This window comes from Alternaria dauci, chromosome 8, assembly GCF_042100115.1.
Source record: "Alternaria dauci strain A2016 chromosome 8, whole genome shotgun sequence".
Classification (NCBI taxonomy): Eukaryota; Fungi; Ascomycota; class Dothideomycetes; order Pleosporales; family Pleosporaceae; genus Alternaria; species Alternaria dauci.
This window is the reverse complement of record NC_091279.1, coordinates 727538-751678: the sequence shown is the minus strand read 5'-3', so window position 1 is coordinate 751678 and position 24141 is coordinate 727538. Positions and strand designations below refer to the sequence as shown.

At 53.7% G+C, this 24141-nt stretch overlaps 12 protein-coding genes across 12 annotated transcripts; 7 read left to right on the top strand and 5 right to left on the bottom strand.

The window, feature by feature from the left end:
* Positions 1 to 265: 265 nt before the first annotated feature.
* On the top strand, positions 266 to 2665 carry ACET3X_008198 (uncharacterized protein; the record flags this gene model as incomplete). The annotated part of the gene is made up of 1 exon (XM_069454345.1): positions 266 to 2665. The coding sequence occupies one exon, from the start codon at positions 266 to 268 to the stop codon at positions 2663 to 2665; it is 2400 nt and encodes a 799-aa protein (XP_069303800.1).
* A 182-nt stretch (positions 2666 to 2847) lies between these two features.
* On the bottom strand, positions 2848 to 5118 carry ACET3X_008197 (uncharacterized protein; the record flags this gene model as incomplete). The annotated part of the gene is made up of 1 exon (XM_069454344.1): positions 2848 to 5118. One exon carries the CDS (start codon positions 5116 to 5118, stop codon positions 2848 to 2850), a length of 2271 nt encoding a protein of 756 aa, XP_069303799.1.
* Positions 5119 to 5582: 464 nt separating this feature from the next.
* Positions 5583 to 7515, bottom strand: ACET3X_008196 (uncharacterized protein; the record flags this gene model as incomplete). Its single annotated transcript, XM_069454343.1, has 2 exons — positions 5583 to 7002; positions 7058 to 7515. 2 exons carry the CDS (start codon positions 7513 to 7515, stop codon positions 5583 to 5585), a joined length of 1878 nt encoding a protein of 625 aa, XP_069303798.1.
* Positions 7516 to 8741: 1226 nt separating this feature from the next.
* ACET3X_008195 (uncharacterized protein) lies at positions 8742 to 10206 on the top strand (the record flags this gene model as incomplete). Its single annotated transcript, XM_069454342.1, has 4 exons — positions 8742 to 9144; positions 9209 to 9781; positions 9830 to 10062; positions 10117 to 10206. 4 exons carry the CDS (start codon positions 8742 to 8744, stop codon positions 10204 to 10206), a joined length of 1299 nt encoding a protein of 432 aa, XP_069303797.1.
* Positions 10207 to 11337: 1131 nt separating this feature from the next.
* On the bottom strand, positions 11338 to 11857 carry ACET3X_008194 (uncharacterized protein; the record flags this gene model as incomplete). The annotated part of the gene is made up of 2 exons (XM_069454341.1): positions 11338 to 11510; positions 11563 to 11857. The coding sequence occupies 2 exons, from the start codon at positions 11855 to 11857 to the stop codon at positions 11338 to 11340; spliced, it is 468 nt and encodes a 155-aa protein (XP_069303796.1).
* A 740-nt stretch (positions 11858 to 12597) lies between these two features.
* Positions 12598 to 13798, bottom strand: ACET3X_008193 (uncharacterized protein; the record flags this gene model as incomplete). The annotated part of the gene is made up of 3 exons (XM_069454339.1): positions 12598 to 12820; positions 12898 to 13263; positions 13320 to 13798. 3 exons carry the CDS (start codon positions 13796 to 13798, stop codon positions 12598 to 12600), a joined length of 1068 nt encoding a protein of 355 aa, XP_069303795.1.
* A 308-nt stretch (positions 13799 to 14106) lies between these two features.
* Positions 14107 to 15534, top strand: ACET3X_008192 (uncharacterized protein; the record flags this gene model as incomplete). Its single annotated transcript, XM_069454338.1, has 1 exon — positions 14107 to 15534. One exon carries the CDS (start codon positions 14107 to 14109, stop codon positions 15532 to 15534), a length of 1428 nt encoding a protein of 475 aa, XP_069303794.1.
* Positions 15535 to 15719: 185 nt separating this feature from the next.
* On the bottom strand, positions 15720 to 17105 carry ACET3X_008191 (uncharacterized protein; the record flags this gene model as incomplete). The annotated part of the gene is made up of 1 exon (XM_069454337.1): positions 15720 to 17105. The coding sequence occupies one exon, from the start codon at positions 17103 to 17105 to the stop codon at positions 15720 to 15722; it is 1386 nt and encodes a 461-aa protein (XP_069303793.1).
* A 222-nt stretch (positions 17106 to 17327) lies between these two features.
* On the top strand, positions 17328 to 18036 carry ACET3X_008190 (uncharacterized protein; the record flags this gene model as incomplete). The annotated part of the gene is made up of 2 exons (XM_069454336.1): positions 17328 to 17415; positions 17468 to 18036. The coding sequence occupies 2 exons, from the start codon at positions 17328 to 17330 to the stop codon at positions 18034 to 18036; spliced, it is 657 nt and encodes a 218-aa protein (XP_069303792.1).
* A 436-nt stretch (positions 18037 to 18472) lies between these two features.
* On the top strand, positions 18473 to 19235 carry ACET3X_008189 (uncharacterized protein; the record flags this gene model as incomplete). The annotated part of the gene is made up of 3 exons (XM_069454335.1): positions 18473 to 18475; positions 18523 to 18889; positions 18937 to 19235. The coding sequence occupies 3 exons, from the start codon at positions 18473 to 18475 to the stop codon at positions 19233 to 19235; spliced, it is 669 nt and encodes a 222-aa protein (XP_069303791.1).
* Positions 19236 to 19640: 405 nt separating this feature from the next.
* ACET3X_008188 (uncharacterized protein) lies at positions 19641 to 22062 on the top strand (the record flags this gene model as incomplete). Its single annotated transcript, XM_069454334.1, has 2 exons — positions 19641 to 20329; positions 20379 to 22062. 2 exons carry the CDS (start codon positions 19641 to 19643, stop codon positions 22060 to 22062), a joined length of 2373 nt encoding a protein of 790 aa, XP_069303790.1.
* Positions 22063 to 23180: 1118 nt separating this feature from the next.
* ACET3X_008187 (uncharacterized protein) lies at positions 23181 to 24113 on the top strand (the record flags this gene model as incomplete). Its single annotated transcript, XM_069454333.1, has 1 exon — positions 23181 to 24113. One exon carries the CDS (start codon positions 23181 to 23183, stop codon positions 24111 to 24113), a length of 933 nt encoding a protein of 310 aa, XP_069303789.1.
* Between the last annotated feature and the right edge of the window lie 28 nt (positions 24114 to 24141).

The window sequence follows — 24141 nt, the reverse complement described above, 5'->3', positions numbered from 1 at the left end:
CGACAGCTGTTGCGAACCTGAGCGGACTGGTTGTGCGGACACGACTCCGAAAGCACCGAAAGCATCTTGCTGCACCTCGCCACCCAAGGCATGCGCAACTACCGGGGCCAAAACATCATGCCGTCCACCAACAAACGCGTCAAAAAGCTGCACCGACAAGAAAGCAGCTCTGGTCAACACGACTGAGATTGCGAGCAGTTCGGATAACATCGACATCGAGAAGGGCGGCGTTGCACGTGAGCATGTCGTCATCAGTGTATCCGGCATGACCTGTACAGGATGCGAGACAAAGCTACAGCGAACACTAGGTAGTCTCGACTACGTCAGCAAACTCCAGACCAGTCTGGTCCTTGCCCGCGTCGAGCTCGATATCAACACCAAGTTTGGAACTGCCGACGATGTGGTCAAGCATCTCCACCGCACAACCGAATTCAAATGCGAAATCGTATCGAATCAGGGCTGTAGTCTGGACCTCATCTGTTCGGGAGACCCAGCGGCTTTTGTCAATGGGCAGTGGCCGGACGGAGTATTAGACGTGCGTCGCCTAAACAAGGACACCATCCGTGTAGATTACGATGCGAAGATTGTAGGAGCGAGGGGCTTGATGAGTGACGAGTGGAGTCGGTCCTTGCAACTTGCACCACCTTGTCCCGACTCTTCTTTGCAAGCTGGTAGCAGGCATGTTCGAAACATGGGCTTGTTGACTTTGCTCTCTGCCACATTGACCATTCCTGTACTGGTCATGGCATGGGCTCCTCTTCCCGAGCGCGAGATTGCATATGGCTCCGCCTCGCTCGCCCTCGCTACTGTTGTCCAAGTTGTCATCGCCGGTCCTTTCTACCCGAAAGCGCTCAAGGCGTTGGTGTTCTCCAAGGTCATTGAGATGGATTTGCTCATCGTACTGAGTACAAGCGCCGCGTACATCTTCTCGGTTGTTTCATTCGGCTACCTCGTCAGCGGAAACCCTCTATCAACGGGCGAGTTCTTCGAAACGAGTACGCTGCTGGTGACACTCATCATGGTCGGACGATGGGTGGCATCGCTGGCGCGACAAAAGGCAGCAGAGTCCATCAGTATTCGTTCCTTGCAAACCCCCACTGCCGTGCTGGTCGACGACGATGGGACGGAGAAAGAGATCGATGCTAGGATGCTGCAATATGGAGACACGTTCCGGGTCGCTCCAGACTCGCGCATCCCGACGGACGGCACCGTCATCTCAGGTTCTTCGGAAATTGATGAATCGATGTTGACGGGCGAGGCCCAGCCCGTTGAGAAGCACACCAAGTCGGCTGTCGTTGCAGGAACCATTAATGGAAGCGGGACGCTGACTGTTCGCCTGACCCGTCTGCCTGGCGATAACACCATCACGACGATTGCAGGCATGGTTGACGAAGCAAAGCTTTCGAAACCCAAGATTCAAGAAATCGCCGACACGGTAGCCAGCTACTTTGTCCCCGTTGTAGTCGCCCTGACAATCATCACTTTCGTCATCTGGGTTGCCATTGGGGTGGCGATACGGCATCAATCAGGCTCGGAAGCGACCATTGAAGCCATCACGTATGCCATCACGGTCCTAATTGTCTCGTGTCCTTGCGCCATCGGTCTCGCGGTTCCCATGGTCATCGTGATCGCGTCGGGCGTCGCAGCGAAGCGCGGTGTTGTCTTCAAGACGGCAGGTAGCATCGAAGTCGCGTATAGAACGACCGACGTCGTGTTCGACAAGACGGGTACCCTGACAGCAGGAAAGCTGGCTGTGGTGCTCGAGGAGTATGTCGATGGTGGTAATGCGGATGACACCAGCTTACTTTTGGGTTTGCTTGGCAATGTCAAGCACCCCGTGTCGGCGGCCATTGCAACACATCTCGCGTCGCAAGGTCTACCAGCCACAACCGTACCAGACGCAAAAGTGGTCACCGGCAAAGGCGTCCAAGGAACGGTCAATGGTAAGAAGCTACGCGCCGGAAACGCGAGATGGCTTGCGCTTTCCGACGATCCACGTGTCCGCTCCATGCTATCCCAGGGCTTCACCACCTTTTGCTTCACCATCGATAACACTCTAGTAGCCGTCTTTGGTCTGCAGGACACGCTACGACTAGACGCGGCGTCCACAGTCGACCATCTCCAACGCAGCCGCATCAACGTCCATGTACTGTCTGGCGATGACGACGGCGCTGTCAGGAAGATTGCCTCGCAGCTCAACGTACCAGAAGATAATGTTCGCTCTCGTTGCTCGCCCGCAGACAAGCAAACGTACATTCAGAGCCTCCTCGCAGCACCTTCAACAGCTCCACTGACTGGCAAGCCCCGCAAGCCGATTGTCATGTTCGTTGGGGACGGCACCAATGACGCCGTTGCCCTCGCTCAAGCCACAATTGGTGTTCACGTATCGAGCGGTACTGACATTGCGCAATCTGCTGCCGATGTCGTTCTTGTCCGGCCTAGCCTGGCGGGCGTACTAACCATCATCAACGTGAGTAGGAAAGCGATACATAGAGTCGTGTTCAACTTTAGTTGGAGCTTCATATACAACACTTTTGCTGTGCTGTTGGGTGCGGGCGCCTTCGTGCACGCGAGGATCCCGCCAGAATTCGCGGGTCTCGGCGAACTGGTCAGTGTACTACCTGTGGTATTGGCAGCGGTCCTGTTGAAGTGGTCCAAAGTCTGAAGATAGCGGTATAATGTAAATCGCAGCCTAACGTGTTATGAGTTGAACGATGTCACCTCATGTATCCAACATCTCAGGAAGACGATTGTCAATATTCTCTTATAAAACCAGACTACTTGAACATGCAAAGTCTAAAAGGGTATCATGCAACTCAACAACTGCCTCCCCGGCATCCGGCCTCCTCAGGGCAAGAGTTTCTGCTCAGACTCATGTCGCACACGGTACTTAGCCAGAGCAATCGGGACCTCTCCACTGTACCCTAGTTCACCTTGTGCCTTTTCCAACTTCCTTGTCACTTTACCGACCAGCCGCGCGATCCAGCGATCGTTGGCCATGGCATGTACAGTGTTCTGGCCAGCTTTTCGCATGCCCACCATAGTCTTGTTCGATGCTTCCTTGAAGCCACTGTCAACCTTCTTGAGGAACGCTTTGAAGCTCTTGTCCTCATTGGCATTCAGCGTGGTCTGTGACATCTCGCTGTTATTGGTGTTAACTGATGCAAGACTGCTTGCTTCGCTGTCGGTAGTGCTGACACGCTTCAGTTCGCGTAGAACCTTGGCCTCCTCAAAGTCCTTGTCCGACTCGATAACCTTGGTGGCTTTCACGATCGCGGCGACAAAGTTGAGAAGATCTTGATGAAACTGCGCTGGGAGGTGAGCATGTGCACTGACGTGCATTGATGCTTCGTCTTTCTTTAGCTTCTCAAGCTCTTTCCGAGCTAGGATCTGTTTTGGCGTAGGCTCAGCTTCATTGATCGCAGACTCCATTTCCAAAAGGTCAAAGTCGCTCTTCTTCTCAGGGAAGATGTGCTCATGGTGTGGGAACAGGAACGTTGGGATTGTAAGAACGGCATCTGCGCCCCCCAACCGCACAACTTGCTTAAGCTCGACGGCATCTGGGAGGATCCTGTAGGCCATGACATCGGAGATTTTGAAGTGAGTCTGGATGTTGTAGTTGGTGTTGATGGGGAACTGGGCTTCGCTAGCCATCGGACCCAGCTCCACAGCGAAGTTGGCATCTGCGCACCAGGCTGATATCCGCGCCTCCAGTCTACGAATCTCAGCGTCTTGGGATGAGTAGTGCTTGAAGAAGTACTGTCGCATCAAGGCAGTGAACCACTTTCCTGAGCCAGCCGCAGTAATGGACTTGAACTTGACTGGATGGAAGTAGCAGATAGGATTGAGCATTAGACGGTATAGAAAAGGCAGTCGATGTAGAAACTTCTTTACGTTTGGGTACGATGTTTTGCGAAGGGTAGAGACTCTGATCGATTTTGTAGGTGGGTGAGGTATGGATGGCTGTCCATGGATCTGGGTGCATATTGCTGCTCGGAAGTCATCCATGTTCTCAATGTCCAAGCGGACACCTGGCTCTTCTTTCGACTTCTTCGTGTCTTTGGCGTCCTTCTCCTCATCGGACGAACCAGCCTCAGCTCGTGCTTTCGAGGCTTCTACCAGTGTCTGCTTTGCCTTTGTAATCGCACTCGTGTCGTTGATATAGCGTACCAGCTCTTTGTACTTTTTGTGGGCCTGCTCCTCATCGGGTGACACTTTCTTAACGGACGAGAATGCGGATGCAGTATCTTCAGCCTCAATCGGCTTTTTCCCCGCTGTCAGGTTTCGGACCATATCAGCCGGGCGGCCATTGGCTGCTCCTTTCATTGTCGCTGCTCTGAGAATAGCTGTGTTGGTGACGACTACGGAATCATCATCGTCTGGCTCCGGGATGCCATACTGCACATCGCCAAAGGTGACTTCCCAATCTCCGCCCTTCACATTCGCATAGACGTCATCAACGGTTATCTCTCGGAAGAGAGGTACCGTGACTTTGTCAACTTGAATGCCAAGTTCGATGTCGTCCGAGAGCTTTATGCCGGCCTCGACTCCGTGAGCAACAAGTGTCATGGTTGAGAGCGAAAGCGTGACCCCACGGATGACGAAGAGTCCTTTGACTTCGGTGTCGATTTCCAGGGCAGGCAGATCAAAAAAGGCTATCTGATCATTGATGAAATGGAGGTCTCGTAGGAACGTCTTCCGTAAAGTGCGGCGCGCTAGTGCAGCAGGTGCTTCGAATTGGAAGAGGCAGGTGATGTAGATTACAGGCCAACAAAAAGCCCAGAACACCCAGTACAGAAGCCATGAAGTCGCACATACGGCGTAGACCAAGTTTACTGTCGCGAAGATGGTCCAGACAGGGACAAAGGGTAGAATGCGATGGCCATACGCCTCGCCCAGTAGGATGGCGTAGACAAATATGGGCGCTCCGGAGATGACCCATCGCAACGGCCAGGAGAGAGAGAATGCTGCTAAGAGGGTTCCGGCGAGGAAGGCATTCGGTATTAATCTACTAGTAAGCTCTCGCTCTCGCTCCAGGGATGGCGCATCTGCAGTTGGCGAAGGGACTGCTTTTCGTTTCAAGGCGGCCGGCGCCTCGCGTTTTGCGGTGGAATCCATGCCTTTGAGGCTGCGGAAAGTGTAGGATGAGTGTTACAGGTAGTAGAAAATCCCATGGAAAGAATGCATGGTGTTTGTGACATGCGACTAGTGCAAGTGCGAACGCGGCGGTCATTAAGCATCTCGTTTGTGTGACGTCACGGTCCTATTCGAGACTACCCCCGCACAAAAAGAGGCAAGAGCACTCTGGGTCAGACCTGATTTTCGCAAAAGGGGAAATGATGGATGAATGGCTGGCCAAGGCATTGTTGGATACCCGTTGGACCACCGCTTGCAGCATGCCGATCGCCTGTCTTAAAAGCCTGTCTTGCAAGGTTTCCATGTCGCGAACGGTGACGCAAACGCGCTAGTACTCATTGGTCATTGCAATTGTGAAGACCGCGTCTTGACAGATTACTTCCGTAGGAAGCCGATGGATGAAGAGGCAATGCACATTGTTTGAGAACGATCGGTCCATTTTCTATTCATGTACGGCCTGGCGGAAGTCCACTCCAGGTCCCATTCGAGAACCATGTGCCTGCTCTAGTAAAGTCGCTGTATGCTACGCTGCCGAACAGCTGGTAGCTGATGAATCCAAACCGGAAATATTCATCGTGTCCACCCTCTGACCGACTCCAGGTGAAGTTGCCTCGGTCGCTCCCACCAGAGCCACGATATCTCTCCACATCGTTGACCAGCACGCTCACACCCTGATATCCACGGAGCAAGCTCTCCCACGCGAAGGTGATGCTCGAGCCATTGATAACAGGCTCAAGAATAGTCGGGATGCCAGACCCGAGCTGTCCGTCCCCTCGCAACGCCGCTGCCGTCTGTAATATGGAATCGAAGTCCCAGCGTGCAATGCCATTGACGAACAGTCCAACCAGCAGCCCTTGGCACAACAAGCTCATGCGGGTCTGCAGCGCAGTGCCTGGGAGGAGTAAGAGAGCGATGATGTAGTGGTGTATCCTAAGTGTGAGTTTTGGCATAGCAGCAAGTATACCCAGGCCAAGGCCTAATGTAGCATATAGTGCAAGATAGCGTGGCAGTCGCCCTTCGCTGCGGAAGCACCATGCTTGGTATAGGACAACAGCGAACAATATAAGCACAATAATTACCAATGCTGTGATAGCGCCCGGCTGCTGGCGGATGTCGTTTCCTGTAAGCCGCTGTATGGGTATACGTTCGAACGTGTAGTTCCCAAGAGCGCCAACCCAAGCCCCACCTACCCAGAGTACGGTCTTTTCAATATGCGCCTTACAATTGCGAAGGGACTCGCGGACACTGAATTGGTAGAAGAGAGCAGCAGCTAACGCAGCTGGCAAGAAGCGACCGAGTGCTAAGGAGGCCAAGGAGGCGTAGTTTGAGTACGGCGGCGGATCCGATGCCATAGCGGTCTGGAAGAACAATATTGTAAAGATAGGCGCAAAGAAGGTGGCAGGACTTGTAGTGAAGATACCGAACAAAGCAGTAAAGATTGTCGAGAGGATGAGCAGGTTCCAGCGCGGGTCCTCACATTTGGCCGAAGCCTGGCCAAACGTGAATGCCATTGGGAAGTGAGAGGCAAAACCGATACTGCTTATGCCATGCCTTGTCACGGCGCCGAAACTGTCTCGCTCTCCTACCACAGAAACGACACCACAGCCGCCGTAGCCATTGCTGATGACCCCGGCGTGAATAGCCGCTGAGCAGATGAACGAGTCTCCGCGATATACCAACGCATCATTGTCAAGATCTGGAGCACCTCCAACGACCAAGGATCGGTAGTTTACGACTTGCGGTCCGATTGCGCGAGGATTGAGCACTTGGGCGCTCGAGCATCCGGCGGGGCAGTTGAAGGCAAACGAAGCATTGGAGAAGGGAAGGCAGTTACGGCCGTCGGGTCCGCAGCTTTCTGGGGATGGCCTGGCGACGATCAGCACAGTCACGGAAGCTTGGGACATGAGGAGAGAATCCATACCACAGGTTGTTAACACATGACAGCTTCACCGGCGCCCCGAACCCTCCAATGTCAGAGGGCAGCGCACCATCACTGACGACGACAGCGAAGATGACGATCCATACAACACATGCAATAGCATAGATGCAAGTGCGCACCCATTCTGGCCATCGCGCAAGCAAGCGGACAGGCAGTGTTTGCCAGCGCTCAAGAAAAGGCGTTATTGTGTATCTGCTCGGCGGCTTCGGCCCTTGCACCCACTCGACCGCCTTCCGGCTCCAACGGGCGACGGGTGCTGGCGTGCATTCTCCCAACTTCCTTGTCCACGGCAGGGTACGGCGGGACTGGCGGTGCGGTGCGACATGTGCTATGTTCTGGCCACTCAGTGTACCTCGATCGCGGGTGTGGTCGCGTTTGGTCCCATGCTCAAGGTCGATGGTCTCCGGAACCATGCGGTCGGGAGTGTCGCGTGCTGCCATTTAGGGGTACAGACGGGAAGGGAACGACGACAGCGGCTATGTACACGCGACTATCATGTTGAAAGTAATGCGCAATGAGTATACGGGAAGAGACTATTATTGACTTGGGACCAAGGTGGCGCACGGCAAGCATCATCGACCCGAAAGGATCATGACTGATCCACTCTGCCGCGCCATAGGCCTCAGCGATGCAACCGGCACCGATATCACCACAAGCTAGACATCCAGCCTTGTCGCTCTGCTACGAGCAACGCCAGTTCTGGATGCGGGGACGCTTTCGAGTCGCGTCTCAATCGGCCATATGCCAGATCTGATGGAATTGGCGAGCAGCTACGGTCGTCACATATGCGTGCGGTTCCCAGTGAGCACACCTCGTATTGACGACCTCGAACATGTCGCGACAATTCCATAATCAAGAGCTGCATCCCACTACTGTTTCCAATCGCGAGCAAGACAGGAGGAGCCGACAATCAATTTCAGGGCAGGAATCATCAATATGTTGGTGTTTTACTCAAGAGACGAGCCATTCGATCTATATGAGCTGACAGCAAGGCTACCATTCCTTTTCTTGTATCATCATCCGGGCCCTCCCCATGAACCATCTCCATACCACGCGGCCGTCCTAGTGGCACTCGGTTTTCAGACCGGTCTCGAAGTTCCCGTCGCATGCGCTACGTTTCGAGTGTCGTCATAAACTTTCGCTTCTTCTACGAAACAGGTGCACGTTTGGGAGAACCCGCATCAAGTGGACACGATCTCCCAAATGAGTGGACTGGTGCACCCCATGGTCTCAAAAAAAACTGCGGACCCTCATGGTGCAGGGATTGTGATCACCGTGTTTGGTAGCAAAAGACCGTGGCGGACATGCTCCCGACCAACCATCGTCCGAAGTTGTTGTCCAAGCCGAAACGTTCACCCGCTTCAACACGTTTTTGGATCAGAGATCTCGTGCTTTTGTATGGAACCATTGCCAGCCGACTAGGGTCTGGCGCCCGCATTACCGCCGCTTCAACATTGTCGTATGCTATCAACGTTCATCGCCTCTATGGAATCTCCACCTTGCTATGGCTGCACCGAGCAGACCATCTGAAAGCCGACCGGTGCTGGTACGCCGTGATGTTCCAAGGATGGCAGCTGCATTCGTCGTAGTTGAGGGTCATAATGAGAAGATTGCGGATATGGATTCGCGCAAAGGCGCGACAAGACTTCAACAGCTGGACGCGATCATGAACGGGACGTGGGGAGGATCGCCGCCCAAGTCACCACCACAACCGATAAATTCACTCACTGAGATGGACGAAATACTGCCGTCGCGGTCCGAACGGCCTTCATCTCCAGCCATACCGACGCCTGCCGATACCGAAGAACCCACTCTCCAAGCTCTGTCTGCATCCTCGATATCAGTGGCAGCCACCTTGACGATACTGCCTGAGTTGGTAGCGTCTACCGTTGGACCCACACTCATTACCCAAACCGATGTCAACACCAGAGAAAACAGTACCGTACAAGCAGCTTCAACTACGGTGCCAGCATTTCTGGTAGACTCTGGCGCGAAGATCAACGAAGAAGCGCTTCCGGGCATGAATCAGGAAGACCCATCGTTAGTGACAGTTCCTGGAATGAATCAAGGCAAGTCCAAGTTGTACTCTATACAATTCAGACGTACACTGACTTTCTATCCTGCTTTTTGCAGAAGACCCTTTTTTGGTGACCCAGCCCTCCGTAACGCCTGCCGCAGCTTTTGAAAGTTCGTTAGCCACCCCTTCGACTTCTGCGATGACAGTAGATAAGCCCATGCCGGGGAAGAACCAACCGAAACTCACGGCAGATGCTGCAGTAGTCTCATCGACAATTCTAGGTGATTCCGCTGCGACGATTGTACAAACTTCGTCAACCACGAGTACAACCATCTCAACCACCATTGATGTCTCTACGGTTTCTTTCTCTTTTCCAGCCACAACGATTATCTCTACTTCATCGTCTACAGAATCCTCGACCACGACAGACACGTCATTGCTCTCTCCTGTTCTTACTTTTGTCACGATCACGCGAACCGCACAAGACAAAGAAGATGCTCGAACATCTACACAAACCGTGGCCGCCCCACTAGCTGTCACTGCACCACAATCTTTATCCCCATCGCTATTGACGACCTCTCTAGTGGGTTCAGCTATACCTTCGAGCCTGGCTACAGCCGTCAGTGTCGAGCAGCAGAGCGGCTTGACTCCTCTAGCAAGGTCTTTGTTCATTCTTTTTGGCGTTCTTGGTAGGTGTATTCTCACACCTCATCAGAGCGAGACTAACGTCATCACAGGATTCCTCGCCATTCTTATCGCTTTGGGTATATTCTGGGTGATGAGATCGAACAAAAGACGTGCACAAGCCGCTCAGCAACAAGCCGCTTGGCACCCAGTCCAGGAGCCTGAAGAATACGGTGGCTACGGCAACACGACACGCATATCCTCCAAACATTCCATCAAGACTTTCCTCACCGCAAGCGAAAAGGCCATTGTACATCGTGCCGCTACGCCAGACGGTGACATGGATGTAAGTCTACACGGCCTCGTGAACAATTGTCGTGATATTGACAGACACCCACAGACAAGCGCAAAACCGTCCTATCACCTCACCGACGCCATCAATTCTTTTATAGCTAAATCACGTCGTTTGACTTATAAAATATCGCCCTAGACAAATCGCTCTGAACACCGTACTCGAGATGGAATCAACACATGCTTGAACTTGTCGCTGACACAACCAAGTACTGTAATCGGTTGCGGGACTTGTGATTTTATGTAAATAGCATGATAGACTGTATATAAGCTCGTTGCAATCTTTGAACTATTCGTTATCAGTCCGGTGTTCCCCTTTTGATTCGTAACGTGCACAACCAGAAGTACACTCCAATTCTAAGTATGAATGGTAACTACAGGCGGAAAATAAAACAGGCCTTAGTAGACGTTGGCTCAAAGGCTGTAGAAGATTCTGATCAGAATGCAGCCATACAGCGTTATAGCACGACGAGGATTAAGCCATAGTTCGATGCGCAAGCAATGAGCTCTGTCAATAGATGACAAAATCAGCCTCGTCTAAACCTTGGAACACGAGAAGAATGAAACTTGCTTAGCTTCATGTTCTGTCACGAAGAGACACTCCTTCTCGACTTTATCTCTACCTTTTTCCTAATCCAGATAAACCGACCAATAGTTACGCTTTCCGCTCTAAAATCCCCAAGGACATCCATCACGCCACACATCATACCTTCTGACCAGAATCCGCCAAGCCACTGACGCCCAATTCCCCCCCCCTAAAACCTCACACCATTTCCCACGCCTCATTTAGCCCGTTCTTCTACTAGTCTGCGGCGTAGCGGCGCAGTCTGCGAGACTAGTGCCAGAAATGCTTACCAGCGTCGTTAGTGGCTGTTAGTGCTGGGTTCGACGGACCCCACGCTGATTGCTGTATGAGGCAGTTTGGGAGTAGGACTTGGATGGGTAGTCAAATGGTGTGAGGAAAGGGCTCTTTTTGCTTCTTTGGGTGTAAGCTGGTGATGATTGGATGTTGATGTTCCTAGGTATCGACAAGCTTCGATTGATGCAGCCTTGTCGTTACTACGAGAATCGAGCACGTGCTGAGGCTCCGGGTACGTTGCTGAGACGTGTACAGATTCTATCTTTTATTCGAGGAAGCAACCTAAAATATAATATTATTGGATTTCCAGTCGTCCTAACCGTGAATCAAATACCGAAATAATACATTCCGGCAATAATACACCATGTGTGCTCTGCCCCGGCACAAACATGCAACACAACACCTCAGCGCCTATTCGATAATCTGATCTCCAGCTTTATCCACCCTAGCCGTAGCACTACCCGTGCATTGCGTGTATGGCAAGTCATTGTCAGGGTGGGGAGTGCACTGGATTTCGACCAGGCCGGCACCATACAAGGTGATCTCGGTGCCATCCAGCGTCACGGTCTGCTCAAGCGAGAATGCTGTGAACAGCGTCAGTCTCACGAGTTGAAGAGGTGGTAAGAGTTAGCTTACGGTATGTTCCGGCAACACCGACGTCGCCGTCCAAGGTGTAGTTGAAGCCGGTAGGAGCGCACCCTCTGTCTGCTGGGGCCACGCCAGGCCTTTTGATGGTCTGGCACCCAGCCGCGATGGGCTCAGCACCTGCAGTGTTGGCGTCGATGTAAAAAACATCAAAGTGGGTAGCACGGTAGCCGTATTCAAAGTTGTCGTCCCCAATAGAGATGTTCCAGCCGCCGTAGTTGGAGGGAGTTGCTGCGAGCACGGCGGGTGCAAAGGCAAGGGCGAGAGAAAGGATGGAGGTGTGCATGTTGGTGGTCGAGTTTGAGGATTGTTGGTGCTTGTGGAAGGATGAGCGTAAGTACAGCTGAGATATTGGATTCGGTGATGCTTTTGTAGACGGGCAAGCCGACCACATAGGCTCATGCCTATTTCCATACTGTCTGTGCTGTTTTCAACATGGTAAAGAACGGCGCAACTTCGGTCATCAGAATGGTATACCCACTGGCATTCCTAGCCGATGTGGGTAAGCTTACACTGCTCTTTGCTGGCACGATCACCCTGGAAGTTACTAATTCGACAATGCGGTCAACGAATACGATGCCTTTGGAACCCACATGTCGAGTTTTCCCGACCGCGCGATCGACGCATACCACACCGGATGTAGCCCTAGAACGGAGCTTGTCAGGTACAAGCATAGCATCGAGAAGGGAAGGCGTTGGCGGTGAAACGTTGGTGATCTTCTAGTGCAGACATCAGGAAGCAGTTCCCCATCGGTGGTGCCTTGGTTTGTCGTCATGGCTCCAGTGTATGATATGCGCTATCCAGGTATCTGTTCGTGCTGAATGCATCAGGCAAGGAGTCCATGTAAGTATACGTAACGTCGGTATGCTGTAATCGATGGCGATCAGACATATTCTATTTTTGGAGGGGGTTTGGTTTCGTACATCCGTACTTCTGTACAACCAGGTAAGATCTCCACTCTGCTAGCCTCCGTACAACCCCTGACGGAAGCGGCCATGCTCAATTCGATATGATAGTCGCAGGCTGCTACCTTGTGGCGGCCTTGTAAACATGCAGGTAGACAACCTCTTCGCCGACTTCTACATCTCCCGGTAGCGGATATTCCATTTGGGCCGTCTTCAGGAACCCTGCATCTTGCATGAGTTCAAAGAAGACTTCCTCGCTCGAATGGCGCATCTTCATTGCGATAGCAATGACGACTTCTGGACTTGTTTTGGCTAGTCGTGTCAGAGTGTTGACCAATGCTGGGCTGTAGACGGACGTCAGATCATATTTGTTTCATAGAATACGTCCAAAATATCGGGATCGTGCAAGAGAAAGCCATACCTGCTGTCTGGATTGTACGTGCAATCAGCCGCGACTACAAGATCAAGCTGTTCTGAGGGAGACTGCAGGATATCAGGCAGATCTGCATCCCAGTCTAGCTCCATGAAATCCAGTGACGCGCCTGATGCTTCAATAGCATAGTGAATGTTACGCTCTACAATCTCTCTGGCCTCTTCGAGGTCGGTTAGGAGAACTTTGGAGTTTGGGATGGTTCGAGCGATTGCAATGCCAACCATTCCGCAGCCAGTACCCAATTCGAGGACATTGAAGTGGGGTGTGGACGTAGATGGTAGCAATGCTTTGGCTAGATCCGAGTTTGGAATGGTCAGTGCTGTTATTTGGCACGAGAGTGTGATGCCAGCATCCCTACGCATCCAAGTCAGTGCCCACGGTTCGACACGTCACAAAATGAAAACGCATACCATAGATGTCTTGCTATGCTCTCGCCCGTCTCCTCCCAGATAGCAGTAACTGGCCCATCTAGGAGCTTGAACCGCCTTTCTACTAGCTTTGGAGCGTCTATGTCAGACGTGAATGGCGGGCTCCAGGCAGACACGACACCTCGAGCATCAGATTCTGATATGGCAGCGAGCTCATCGTGTCTTCGTTTCGGCTCCCCGCCCACTCTTACTCGCAAGTGGGACCAGGATGCGCGAGACTTTGGGAGGGGAAATGTGATGGGCAGACTCCGCATGCCGGCCGTCCACTGCACGGTCGACCATAGCAGCACATTTTCTTGCGAATCTGCCGTCGCCAACAGTTCTGCTGCTAGTCGGAAGTCGTAAGGAAGAAAAGAATCTCCAAGGTCTGAGGTGATGGTGACGAGGCAGCTGACTTGCTTTCTCGACGTGGCCTTGTCAGTGACAATACGGGGACTTTTGAGGAAGCGGATGTATCGCATGGTGCATGGTAGGGTGGCTGGTCGGCCGGGCGTGCCGAAAGCAGCAAGACTGTGGGGGTGAAAGAGTGCATGTGGGGTGCTGCAACGCTGGAACTCTGGAACGCAGGGCTGGGGGGAATGCCCAACCGAGCCGCATCTCATCTACCACGTCGTCATACCTCACCCTGTCCCGAAAGTTAATGTGCCCAGCTGTGTGTTGAAGCCAAGCCAATGCGCTGTCGCACCGCGGGTTCCTGCTGCTACACGCAATAATCGCAGAGTCCCGCTAGGTGATACTCGCCGTCGCCGTCGCCGTCTTCGTCGTCATCATGTACCGCCGCAGCGACCCCAGGTGGAATCGCACGCTCCACCAGATTACGGAGAACCTCGAGCACGCAAACGAATCGGCGCAGGAGAACATCTACGGCTTTACCCAGCGCTACGTCAACCCATGCTTCTCGTCCATTACCCAATGCGTCAACGCATGCACGGCGCCCTGCTTCCCAGCGCACAACGACCGCCGGCGCAATCGCGGACGATCACGCGGCCGGGCTGAGATCAGTTTCGACTTTTACGACGACTGGGAAGACGACGAAAACGACGGCCTCTTGGGCTGGGGCAGCGACAACCTCGACCGCTTCCTCGGCGGCGCAGCCAACTATGGCGCAACCACGCAGCCTGGCCGACAGAGCGGCATGAGCTATGGACAGCGAAATCGCGACCCGAGATACAATACGCCGCGCCGCAAGAGCATGACGCTGCCGCGGGACGGCGCCCAAGACCCGACCCTCATCCCCAGTTCTTCCTACTTTGGCTTCCTGGGACGACTGCCCTGGAAGATTGGCGGCCGGGGACTGCGATACAAGCCCTCCGCGGCAGACCTCACAGAGCACCCGGGCGCAACGCGAAGGAGTCTGGAGGAGGAACAGCCGCTGATTGAAGACAGCGACGAGGATGCCCTCGAGGGGCCGGAGCACAAGGGACACCGCAGGCAGAGAAGCAACACGCATACATCCGGACACACGACCGACTCGCTGAGCTCCAGAGGCGACATCTTCCCCAGCGAAGACGAGCTCGAAGACGCGGTGCCCCTCGACGACGAGTTCACCATTGCGCTCGAGCGACGCACCACAGGCCAGTGGAACGAAGACAGCACCAGCAGCAACAAGGCTCGCTCAAGCAAGCGGCCCTCTGCATCACGCGTATCCACCCGAACGGTCTCGTCGCGCAACACGAGCAACTCGGACAAACCGCCTTTATCCCAGCGCTCTGCCTCGGAAACAATCGAACAAGTCCCCACGCTCGCCCAACTACAAAAGGAAGAGGAACGCCTGCGTCTCGAGGAGGAAACCGAAGTCCACCGCAAGCGTCAAGAAGCCCAACAGCTCGCCGTCAAGCGCGGCCTAGCCCCGGACCAGCAAGCTCTCTCCACCAGATCCAGTACGCCTCGCTCTGCGTCGCCGGCCCATGCAATGGCGACTGTAGACTCGACGGTGTCGCCGCTTGTACGCACGCCCGCTGGCGAGACTCCGTCTGCGACGGACCAGAGCGAGTCGGTACCCTTTCCTAGTTTTGTGGATAGCCAGACCATGCCGGATAGTAGTGGGTTTTATGTCGATGAGAGTGACTACTCGAGCAAGGCGGTTACGCCGAATCGACCCTTGTCTATCAAAGACGAGGTGAGAGATGATGGGAGCAGAGGAGATGACGGAGAGGCTTTTGTTCCTGCTCGATTACCGAATTTTGGGTCTGGATAGACATCAGGCAGACGAAAAGGAGGCTGGACACTTGAGAAGAAGGCTAAACACTGCACGAGTAGGAGGAACCGGTTTACCACGCATGTCACGGAGATATGAAGAGGCGTAGCGGAAAGCATCTGTTGTAATTAATGACCTGAGAGCAATTTCGATTCATCTTGTTTCAAAATGTAATTACTATCGAGCTACAAGCCCATATTGCCAAACGTAATCTGCTTCTTTGTCAAGCCCTGGTATATTTCATCGAGTACGCCTCGCTTCCGCTTCTTGTCTACCTCCTTCTCTTCGCGTTCAAGTTCCTCTTCCTCGTCTAGGTCGGCATCTTCGTCTGTTCTTGGCTTCCATGCCGCAATGCTGCCGTCGGCATGGGCAGAGTACATCTCCACGTGGTGTGGTCGCCAGGCCAGACTTGTGATTCTGTCCTTGACATTGCGCTGCCCCTTTGCTGCTGCTGACCCAGATGCGTCGGCTGAGGTGTTCGTCTGAGGCTGTTGTGAGCGGCGTAATCGGCGGATCAGCTTGCCGTCAAAGAGCTCATAGGCAAGGATCTCGTGCTCGTTGGGATAGAACATGAGATCAGCACCCGGCTGGAGGTTCTGCACTGGCGCAAGAACGGGGATGCGCGGCGCGAGACCAGAGTTCTTGACCATGGGGCCAAAGTTTGCCAGGGTGTTGGCACCCGTGTCCGTGTCCCATACACGTATTCGCGCATCGTGTCCGCAAGAGACTAGGTGCTTGCCGTCCTCGGTCCATACGAGCCCGTTCACAGCGTCTCTGTGCGCTTGTGCATTGGTCGAATTGCGAGTAAAGGACGTGGATTTCCCTAGTACCCCGACCGAGTCTTCGAGATCAAGTACGCCCAGTTCACCTACACTGCGGCGTACGTCCCAGAAGCGTACGCTGCCATCTGTAGCTCCACTGACAAGAATGTGTTCGCGCACAGGGCTCCATGCTGTAGAGAGGATGGCGCCAGCGTGGCCCGCAAGACTGTGTGTGGTCGCGCCTGAGCGGAGGTCAATGAGACGCACATTGGGATGTTGCGTGGCGCATGCGACGAGGAGATGGGAGGCGATGGGCGAGAGGGCGATGTTGTACACGACGGAATCGAGATTGAAAGACGCAGACGGCGCAAGCGTTTCGCTCGAGTAGAGCTTCACAGTGTGGTCGTACGATGATGTGAGGAATGCCAGAGAATCAAAGGGGTAGAACTGAATCTGCGTGATGCCTAGCTTGTGCTCCTCGCTCGTCTTGTTCACCGCCGTTAGAGGGAGATAGGTCTCTCCCGCCTCGGTTGCCGCAGTCTGGGCCTCGAGATCCCATACGGCAATCGAGCTGTCAGCGCCCCCAGAGAGCAGATATCGCCCTTCGAACTTGTCGATGGTCAACGCATTCACCCCGGATATGTGCGCCGGTATGCGCTCGTGCGGATCATCGAGGGCCGGTAGATGCTGGCTGAAGACTACGCTGGGAGACGGCTGCAGCGCGTAGGTGAGACGTGAGGCGTAGCCGCGCTTGAGGACATGGTTGGGAATGAAGCCGTACGCGCGGTCGAGCTCGTGTTGGGTGCTCATATGCGACTACATGCTTCGCGTGCGTTGAGGTGACGGGAGAAGGAGAGAGTGCGCAGAGCGTTATGACGTTGTAGCCCAGGCACCCACAGCGCGACAGGGATCATGCGTCGCAAGACATTCACCTGCAACGCTCAAGCCCTGCAACCAAGCGAGCCGCTTACCTGAACACTCCGTTGTGCCTCGACACAGCAACAACACAGTGCTATATTGAGGCCGCCTCAAATGGCGACCGACACAGAAGAGTCTCGTCGCAAAAATGTGAAGAAGAGACCACGAAAGCGACGAGCTACCGTCTACGACGCCGTCCATCGTAAGAGACACATTCGTTTACAACCAAAATGCATAGTTTAACAATCTTCTAGGAAAAGTGGCTCGGACTGGTCTGATAGCCCACATTCAGGATCCAAAAGCATCCAGGAAACCACTGCGCCCGGATGAGGTCCTCTTCAAGCGAAAGAATGCTCCCATGCGGTACGAAGAAGATGATTACTACCCCGCGCACACCAAATTACCTCCAGGCCAAACGCTTCCCAGTGGCGATCTGGCCGACGTTTTAAGAAAGTACGTTTCGACACTATGGGCCAAAACCAAGGGGCCCCGCCTGGTGCATAGGACCTGGAGAGGCATGGACGAATCTGCGCTCATCGCCCTGAGTATCCTGATGGAAGAGACTGCTCGCGGCGTGCTGGGTGAGACCGGTGATCTGGCTTTTACCGAGGCAGCCGACGAAGACGAAACGCAGGTTCTTGCTCGTCAGAAGCAGTGGACACAGGGTACCGGTGGTAAGAATAAGGGGGCTATCACTAAAACCAAGAAGAAAGCCCAAACTAGTAAAGAGAAGCAGCGCGCAAAGGAAAAGGCACGCCTAGAAACGATGATCTTGTCTGATGGGGAGTCGGAGGACGAATCGGAAGAGGAAGAGCTGGAGTAAGCATTACGATGTTAGTGAGATGTGAACTGGGAAGGTTGGGACAGAAGAAAGAGGCTATAAGATGGCTTACCCGACAACAAAATTCCAGTGAGCTATGGCGGTGCAAGACGTATTGTAGCAACTCCCAGACGCGTACAGGCTCATCTTCTCAGCCCGCATATCTGGGTGTACAGGCATCCCAAAGCAGGATGCTACAGAGTGCCGAATGTTGCAAAATGGCATTGCAATCAAGGGTGTGTTTGATTACGGTCGTGCTTACCTTCTTCGACGACTGACACCTTAGCGTGCTTTCCTCGAGGAGGGCATCAGCAATGAAGAGCTGTCTACGACTTCTACGACCTTGTCTCTACACGCGCTGCATCACAATCATCGCTTCTCGTATATCCTTTATATTCAACCAGTTTCGCAAGGACATCTATCGTTTCATCGAGCGGATATGGTCAGTTCAGACATGGGAACGGCTGAAGCACTCACTAATTTTGGCAGGCACCGAAAACCCAGCCCAACCCGCAGAAAGCGGCCTCTGTTCTTGCCTGGTTCCACAAAACTGCACAGGCTCACAGCATCAAAGACCTCGAGAAGACACTGCCGCAAGTCTCCTCTATCAACGGCATGCAAGTCAAGGACTACCTCCAGGCTCTCTCGGATGACAACAAGATCCGTGTTGAGAAGATTGGTAGCGGTAACTGGTACTGGAGCTTTCCAGCCGACGAAAAGAAAGCCAAAGAAGCTGCTCTTAAGAAAGCCCAGGAGGAGCTTGACAAGGCCAACGCTACAGTGAACGAGCTCCAGGCGAGGGTGGACTATGCAGGCGCAGCTCGCGCTGAGGACGAGGATATGCTCACGGAGACAGGTACATACTGCGCTATCAATTATCGCATTCACACTCACCGCTCATAGGTGGCGATCGAAAGACACTGGTTTCGAAGCACGCCGAGCTCACCAAGGACCTCGAGAAACTCAGGACCGAGCTAGCCGCATACAGCGAGCAAGACCCGATCGAAATGGAGAAGAAGGCTGCCGAAACTGAACGTGCTCATGTTGACGCTGAGACGTTTACTGATCAAATTCTCGTCATGCAAGGCTGGATCAATCAGCGTTGCTTTGGTGGCAGTGGGGGGCTGGACTTCAAGAACTTGCTGAAGTCACTCTACCACGACGAGTACGATGAGGAGGAGGAAGGTCTACGCGAGCTGTGAAATATGAGGAACCAGGCATCGGAGAATTTATGACGCATGTTTCGAAGCTGTCGCTAGGAGATTGCCTACAGCATAATAACATGCATTGATAAGGGCGTAACTATTTTCATAAGGAAATGTCACAGCGAAATCATTTCGACTCATCCATGAATCTGCCATTGTAACGCACCACTTCGGAGTATTTATAAGTGCCTGAGTCATGTTTCAGCAGGGACCACGTCTATTCGCTTGTGAACATCGTCATCGCAAGTAGCTTTTGTCAACCCACCACCAAACACGCACTGTAGAAAGAGGCCTCGCTGGCCTGCCCATAACCCGCCTTCCGTCGCCCCCCAAAAGACTTTGACACTCTCTATACCACCAATCCCCTGTACACGTCCCTGAAACCAGACCACCTACCCCGCGATGGCCTCGACTGGTGCCCAAGAAAACACACAAGTGCCCTCAAGCCCACAGCGGAGAGGAGGCAGGGGCCGTGGACGCAGCAGAGGCGGCAACGCCGGTGTAGAAGATGGTCACGACAGCTTTGGAGGGAGAGGACGTGGACGGGGCGGCTTTCAGAGTCGCGGACGAGGTCGCGGCAACAGAGATGGCGCAGGCGGTCGTGGCGGACATGCGCCAGAGAAGGGCAAGGCGCCTGCGATAGAGACAGAGGCGAGCGAACAGGCTGCGCCCACTCTCGCGAAGCCAAACCTCCAGCAATCCGACAATGAAGACGACGACGCCGAAGTCTGTTTCATTTGCGCCTCGCCCGTTCAGCACACAGCCGTCGCTCCTTGCAACCACCGGACTTGCCACATCTGCTCCATTCGTATGCGAGCTCTGTACAAGACGAAAGCGTGCGCCCACTGCCGAACAGAGTCAGATCACGTCATCCTCACAGACGACGCAGAGAAGAACTACGAGGACTTTTCAGCCGCCGAGTTCTTCCGATCTGATGACACTTTGGGCATACACTTTGAGAATTCGGGCGTTTTCGAAGACGCGCGCTTGTTGCTGCAGTACAATTGCCCCGACAGCGAGTGCGACGTCGCCTGTCTGGGCTGGCCAGACCTGCACCGCCATGTCAAGACGGCGCACGGGAAAATGATGTGGTACGTATTCCATAGCCCTAGTATCGCTGCATCAGCTAACTTATCCAAGTGACCTATGTACACGAAACAAGAAAGTCTTCACCCACGAGCACGAGCTATTCACGCAGGCCGATTTGCGCAAGCACCAGAAGTTTGGCGACGATAATCCTGGAGCAATAGATCAGAGTGGCTTCAAGGGGCACCCGGAATGTGGCTTCTGCAGACAGCGCTTCTACGGTGACGATGAGCTGTACACACATTGCAGAGACAAGCACGAGCGCTGCCACATTTGCGATCGCCGCGAAGGGGGAAGCAGAAAGCAGCAATACTTTGTCAACTACGACTCCCTCGAGGTGCACTTCCGGAAAGACCACTTCCTCTGCCCTGACCGAGAGTGCTTGGAGAAGAAATTCGTCGTGTTTGATTCGGAGATGGATCTCAAGGCGCATCAGCTGGAAGTGCACCCCAACGGTCTTTCCAAGGACGCGTTACGAGATGCCCGGAGAGTTGACATGTCTGGCTTCCAAATAAGAGCACCGCATGATCAAGGTCAGGGTAACAACAGACGAGACGACCGCAGACGCGAGGGCGGCCGAGGCCGTGGACGTGGACGGGATCCAAACGCAGAGCCGGTACCTGCGTCGTCTGCGCAACCCTTGAGCAGAGCAGAGCTTGCTTACCAGCGACAGAGAGAAGCCCAAAATACTCATTCAGTTACTGGAAGAACTTTCGGTGGCCAGCTCTCTGCACCAACTCCGGGCGAGGCTTTTGCTGCCAGGGCTCCCCCAAGTGCCTCAGAGCCTCCCACTGTAACTGCCTCGCGCCCTGCCCAAGTGGCGACAGGCAACATCACAAATGGTGTCACTCAACTAAGCATGAACACACAACCAGTCAACTCGGTCCCGCAAACACCTCAGGAGCAGGCTCGGCTGTTGCGCCACAACGCAGTCACGGAACGAGCCACAAACATGCTTCGGGGTAGTGAGATCAAGCTACAGGAGTTCAGAGCCGCAGTATCAGCCTATCGGAACTCCAACGTGTCGGCAGCGCAATTGATCGAGGGATTCTTTGCACTATTTGACGCTGACTCGAAGGAGATGGGAAAGCTGATCAAGGAATTGGCAGATATCTTCGAGTTGCCAGGAAAACGAGAGGGGCTCTTGAAAGCGTGGAATGACTGGAAGGCCATCAACGAAGATTACCCTTCCTTGCCAGGCTCCGCGACAGAACAAGCTTTGAATGGCGGATCAACCGTGCGAGGAGGCTCTCGTGTACTGAAGCTAAAGAGCTCAACAGCGAAATCATCACGATCTACAGCCAACCAGCAAGCTAGCTGGTCCAACGCATCGTCGAGCAACCCTTTCCCTGCTCTGCCAGCGCCAGCAGGTCGCATTGGTGCGAAGCCCGGACAGACGCCTTGGGCTTCTTCGTCTACGGCAACAAGCGCTCGTCCTTCGCCCATGCCATCGCGGGTTGCGTCATCAACAAATGTAAACAAGAAGCCCATCGCAGCGGACGCCTTCCCAGCTCTCCCAGCAGCCGCAAAACCCACCAGTACACTCTTCAGTCCTGGATACACTGGCCGCGCTCTGACGCGCGATAACAGTGGCCGCAATACACCAGTGAACAACCCTTGGGCTGGCCCATCTGGCGCAAACAGCGGAACATCAACGCCAGCTGTAGAGGAGGCTAGTGCGGCAGGAAAGAAGAAGGGTAACAAGGGCAAAAAGCAAACACTCTTCCAATGGGGTTAGATCACCATCATGCGCATTCTAGGATACAACCAAGCATAGACACGACACGGAAGCACATGGGCAGTTGCCGGTCTTGAGATTCCGAGCTCTAGTTCGGGGTTTGCCAAGCTCTTTCTACAGAAATGAATGATTCATAGACAGACGGGTTATGGTGTCATGGCCGCCTGTGCCGATGAAAAAGGCAAAGTTGTTGTTGTTGAGTGGTGGCCTTCAGCATGTACTGCAACGTACGCACTCTTTCTTCCAAAGGGCGCTCGCTTATCTCAGTTTGAGCCTCATTACCAAGGCATGATGTGAAGATATACACCATGTTTCTTTTTTCTCGATCGTTTGCTAGTGTACAACACAGCGCATTACGTTAGAGTGCGATGCAGCAAAAATGCAATTGGTAGACTTGCCGAAAATTATCTCGCACTTGTTGCAGAGTCGTGGCTCATCTGAGCATGGATACTTGAGTTTCTCTTATTTAAGAGAATCTTCTTATGCAAGCTTCCACGTCGTCATTCATAGGAGAAATCCAACGCTATTCCTGTAGTTGCCTAGGTAGAGTATTGTTATGTAAGAGAAGGTTGGCCACACTCTCTGTAGTTGCCCAGTAGGGTGTTCGGTTTTCCCTTGTATGACATGTTATTACAACCATTCTCCCCGCTAGAGTACGGCCCCGATGTTTGGTGGGAAGAAAGCTAGTGGTAGTCTCCATCCGCAGCCTATACAAGTGTGGAGACGAAGAACAGCCTATCAGATGTTCAGAACTCTCGTCTCAAACGCCCAACCAGGACCCAGCGACTTAAATGGCGCCGGGAGCTGGCGCCGATCATGGTGGAGACCCATGGCTGTGAACCTCTAATATTTGCACCCCCAATCGCGACGATTAGACTGACAGGCCCTCAAAGAGAATTGTGGGTGAGTTATTTACGTGATAACAGTGATTTGCTGGCGACTTGCGAAGCGTTCATGTCTCCACAGACAACCATGGTAGCAGTGGTGCCTCTGTAGCGTTGGTCGGTAGCGCACTCCGGAGTCGCCTAAATCTTGAACAGTATAAAGCCTCGGGAGCCCCCCCGTCTTGTATCATCATTCCCAACATCTTACTCCAAGCCACAGCAATACTATCAAAAATGGCTTACAACTACACCAAAATGAACACTGGACGCCCGGAGCCGGTCCAGCATCAGCATCAGCAGGCGCCTGTCCAAGGAGGCAAGCGGTACGAGCTGTCTGTCGAACAGCAACCGATCCGAGCCCGAATGTGCGGCTTTGGTGACAAGGATCGACGGCCCATCACGCCTCCGCCCTGCATCCGTTTGGTTGTCACCGACATCCACACGGGACGAGAAGTCGACTTCCAGGATATCGACAGCACCTATTTCGTCCTCATGGTGGACCTGTATGACTCGACGGGAACCGAAGCCGTCAATCTGGTCAGGCACAGCAGCGCTGCGCCCACAGTCTCCATCTCCAGCAGCACCACCACATCATATCCTCCGCAGCCAGAGCGGAATCACCACCTGGTGACGACAGCTGTCCCTTACGACTTCCGCCAATCAGTCATGCCATATGGCACCAATCCCTCAGCAGCGCCGATGGGGTACTATCCACAGGCATACCCGATGTATGGCCAACCCCAAACTGCCTTGATCCCCGCCACACCCGCGGGCTCAAATCACACACGCAACCTAATCGGCATGAATGCCGTCAACGCATGCCGCCTCAACGATCTCTCGGGCAAGCCTGGTTTCTGGTTCGTGCTCCAGGATCTCAGCGTGCGCACAGAGGGCACTTTCCGGCTGAAGCTCAGCCTTTTCGACATTGGCGCTGGTGACGGCACAAACGGCACCGTCCACCTCAACGGACCAAGCAAAGGCAAAGGCCCTATGCTGGCCTCTGCCTTTACCGATCCGTTTACCGTGTACTCGGCCAAGAAATTCCCGGGTGTGATTGAGAGCACCAAGCTTAGCAAATGCTTTGCGCAGCAAGGCATCAAGATTCCTATTCGCAAAGATGGTGGGCCCAAGGTGCCCAATCAGTCCGAGTTTGACAACGATGGGTAAATTTGCTGGTTGGTTGTTAGTTTTAGCG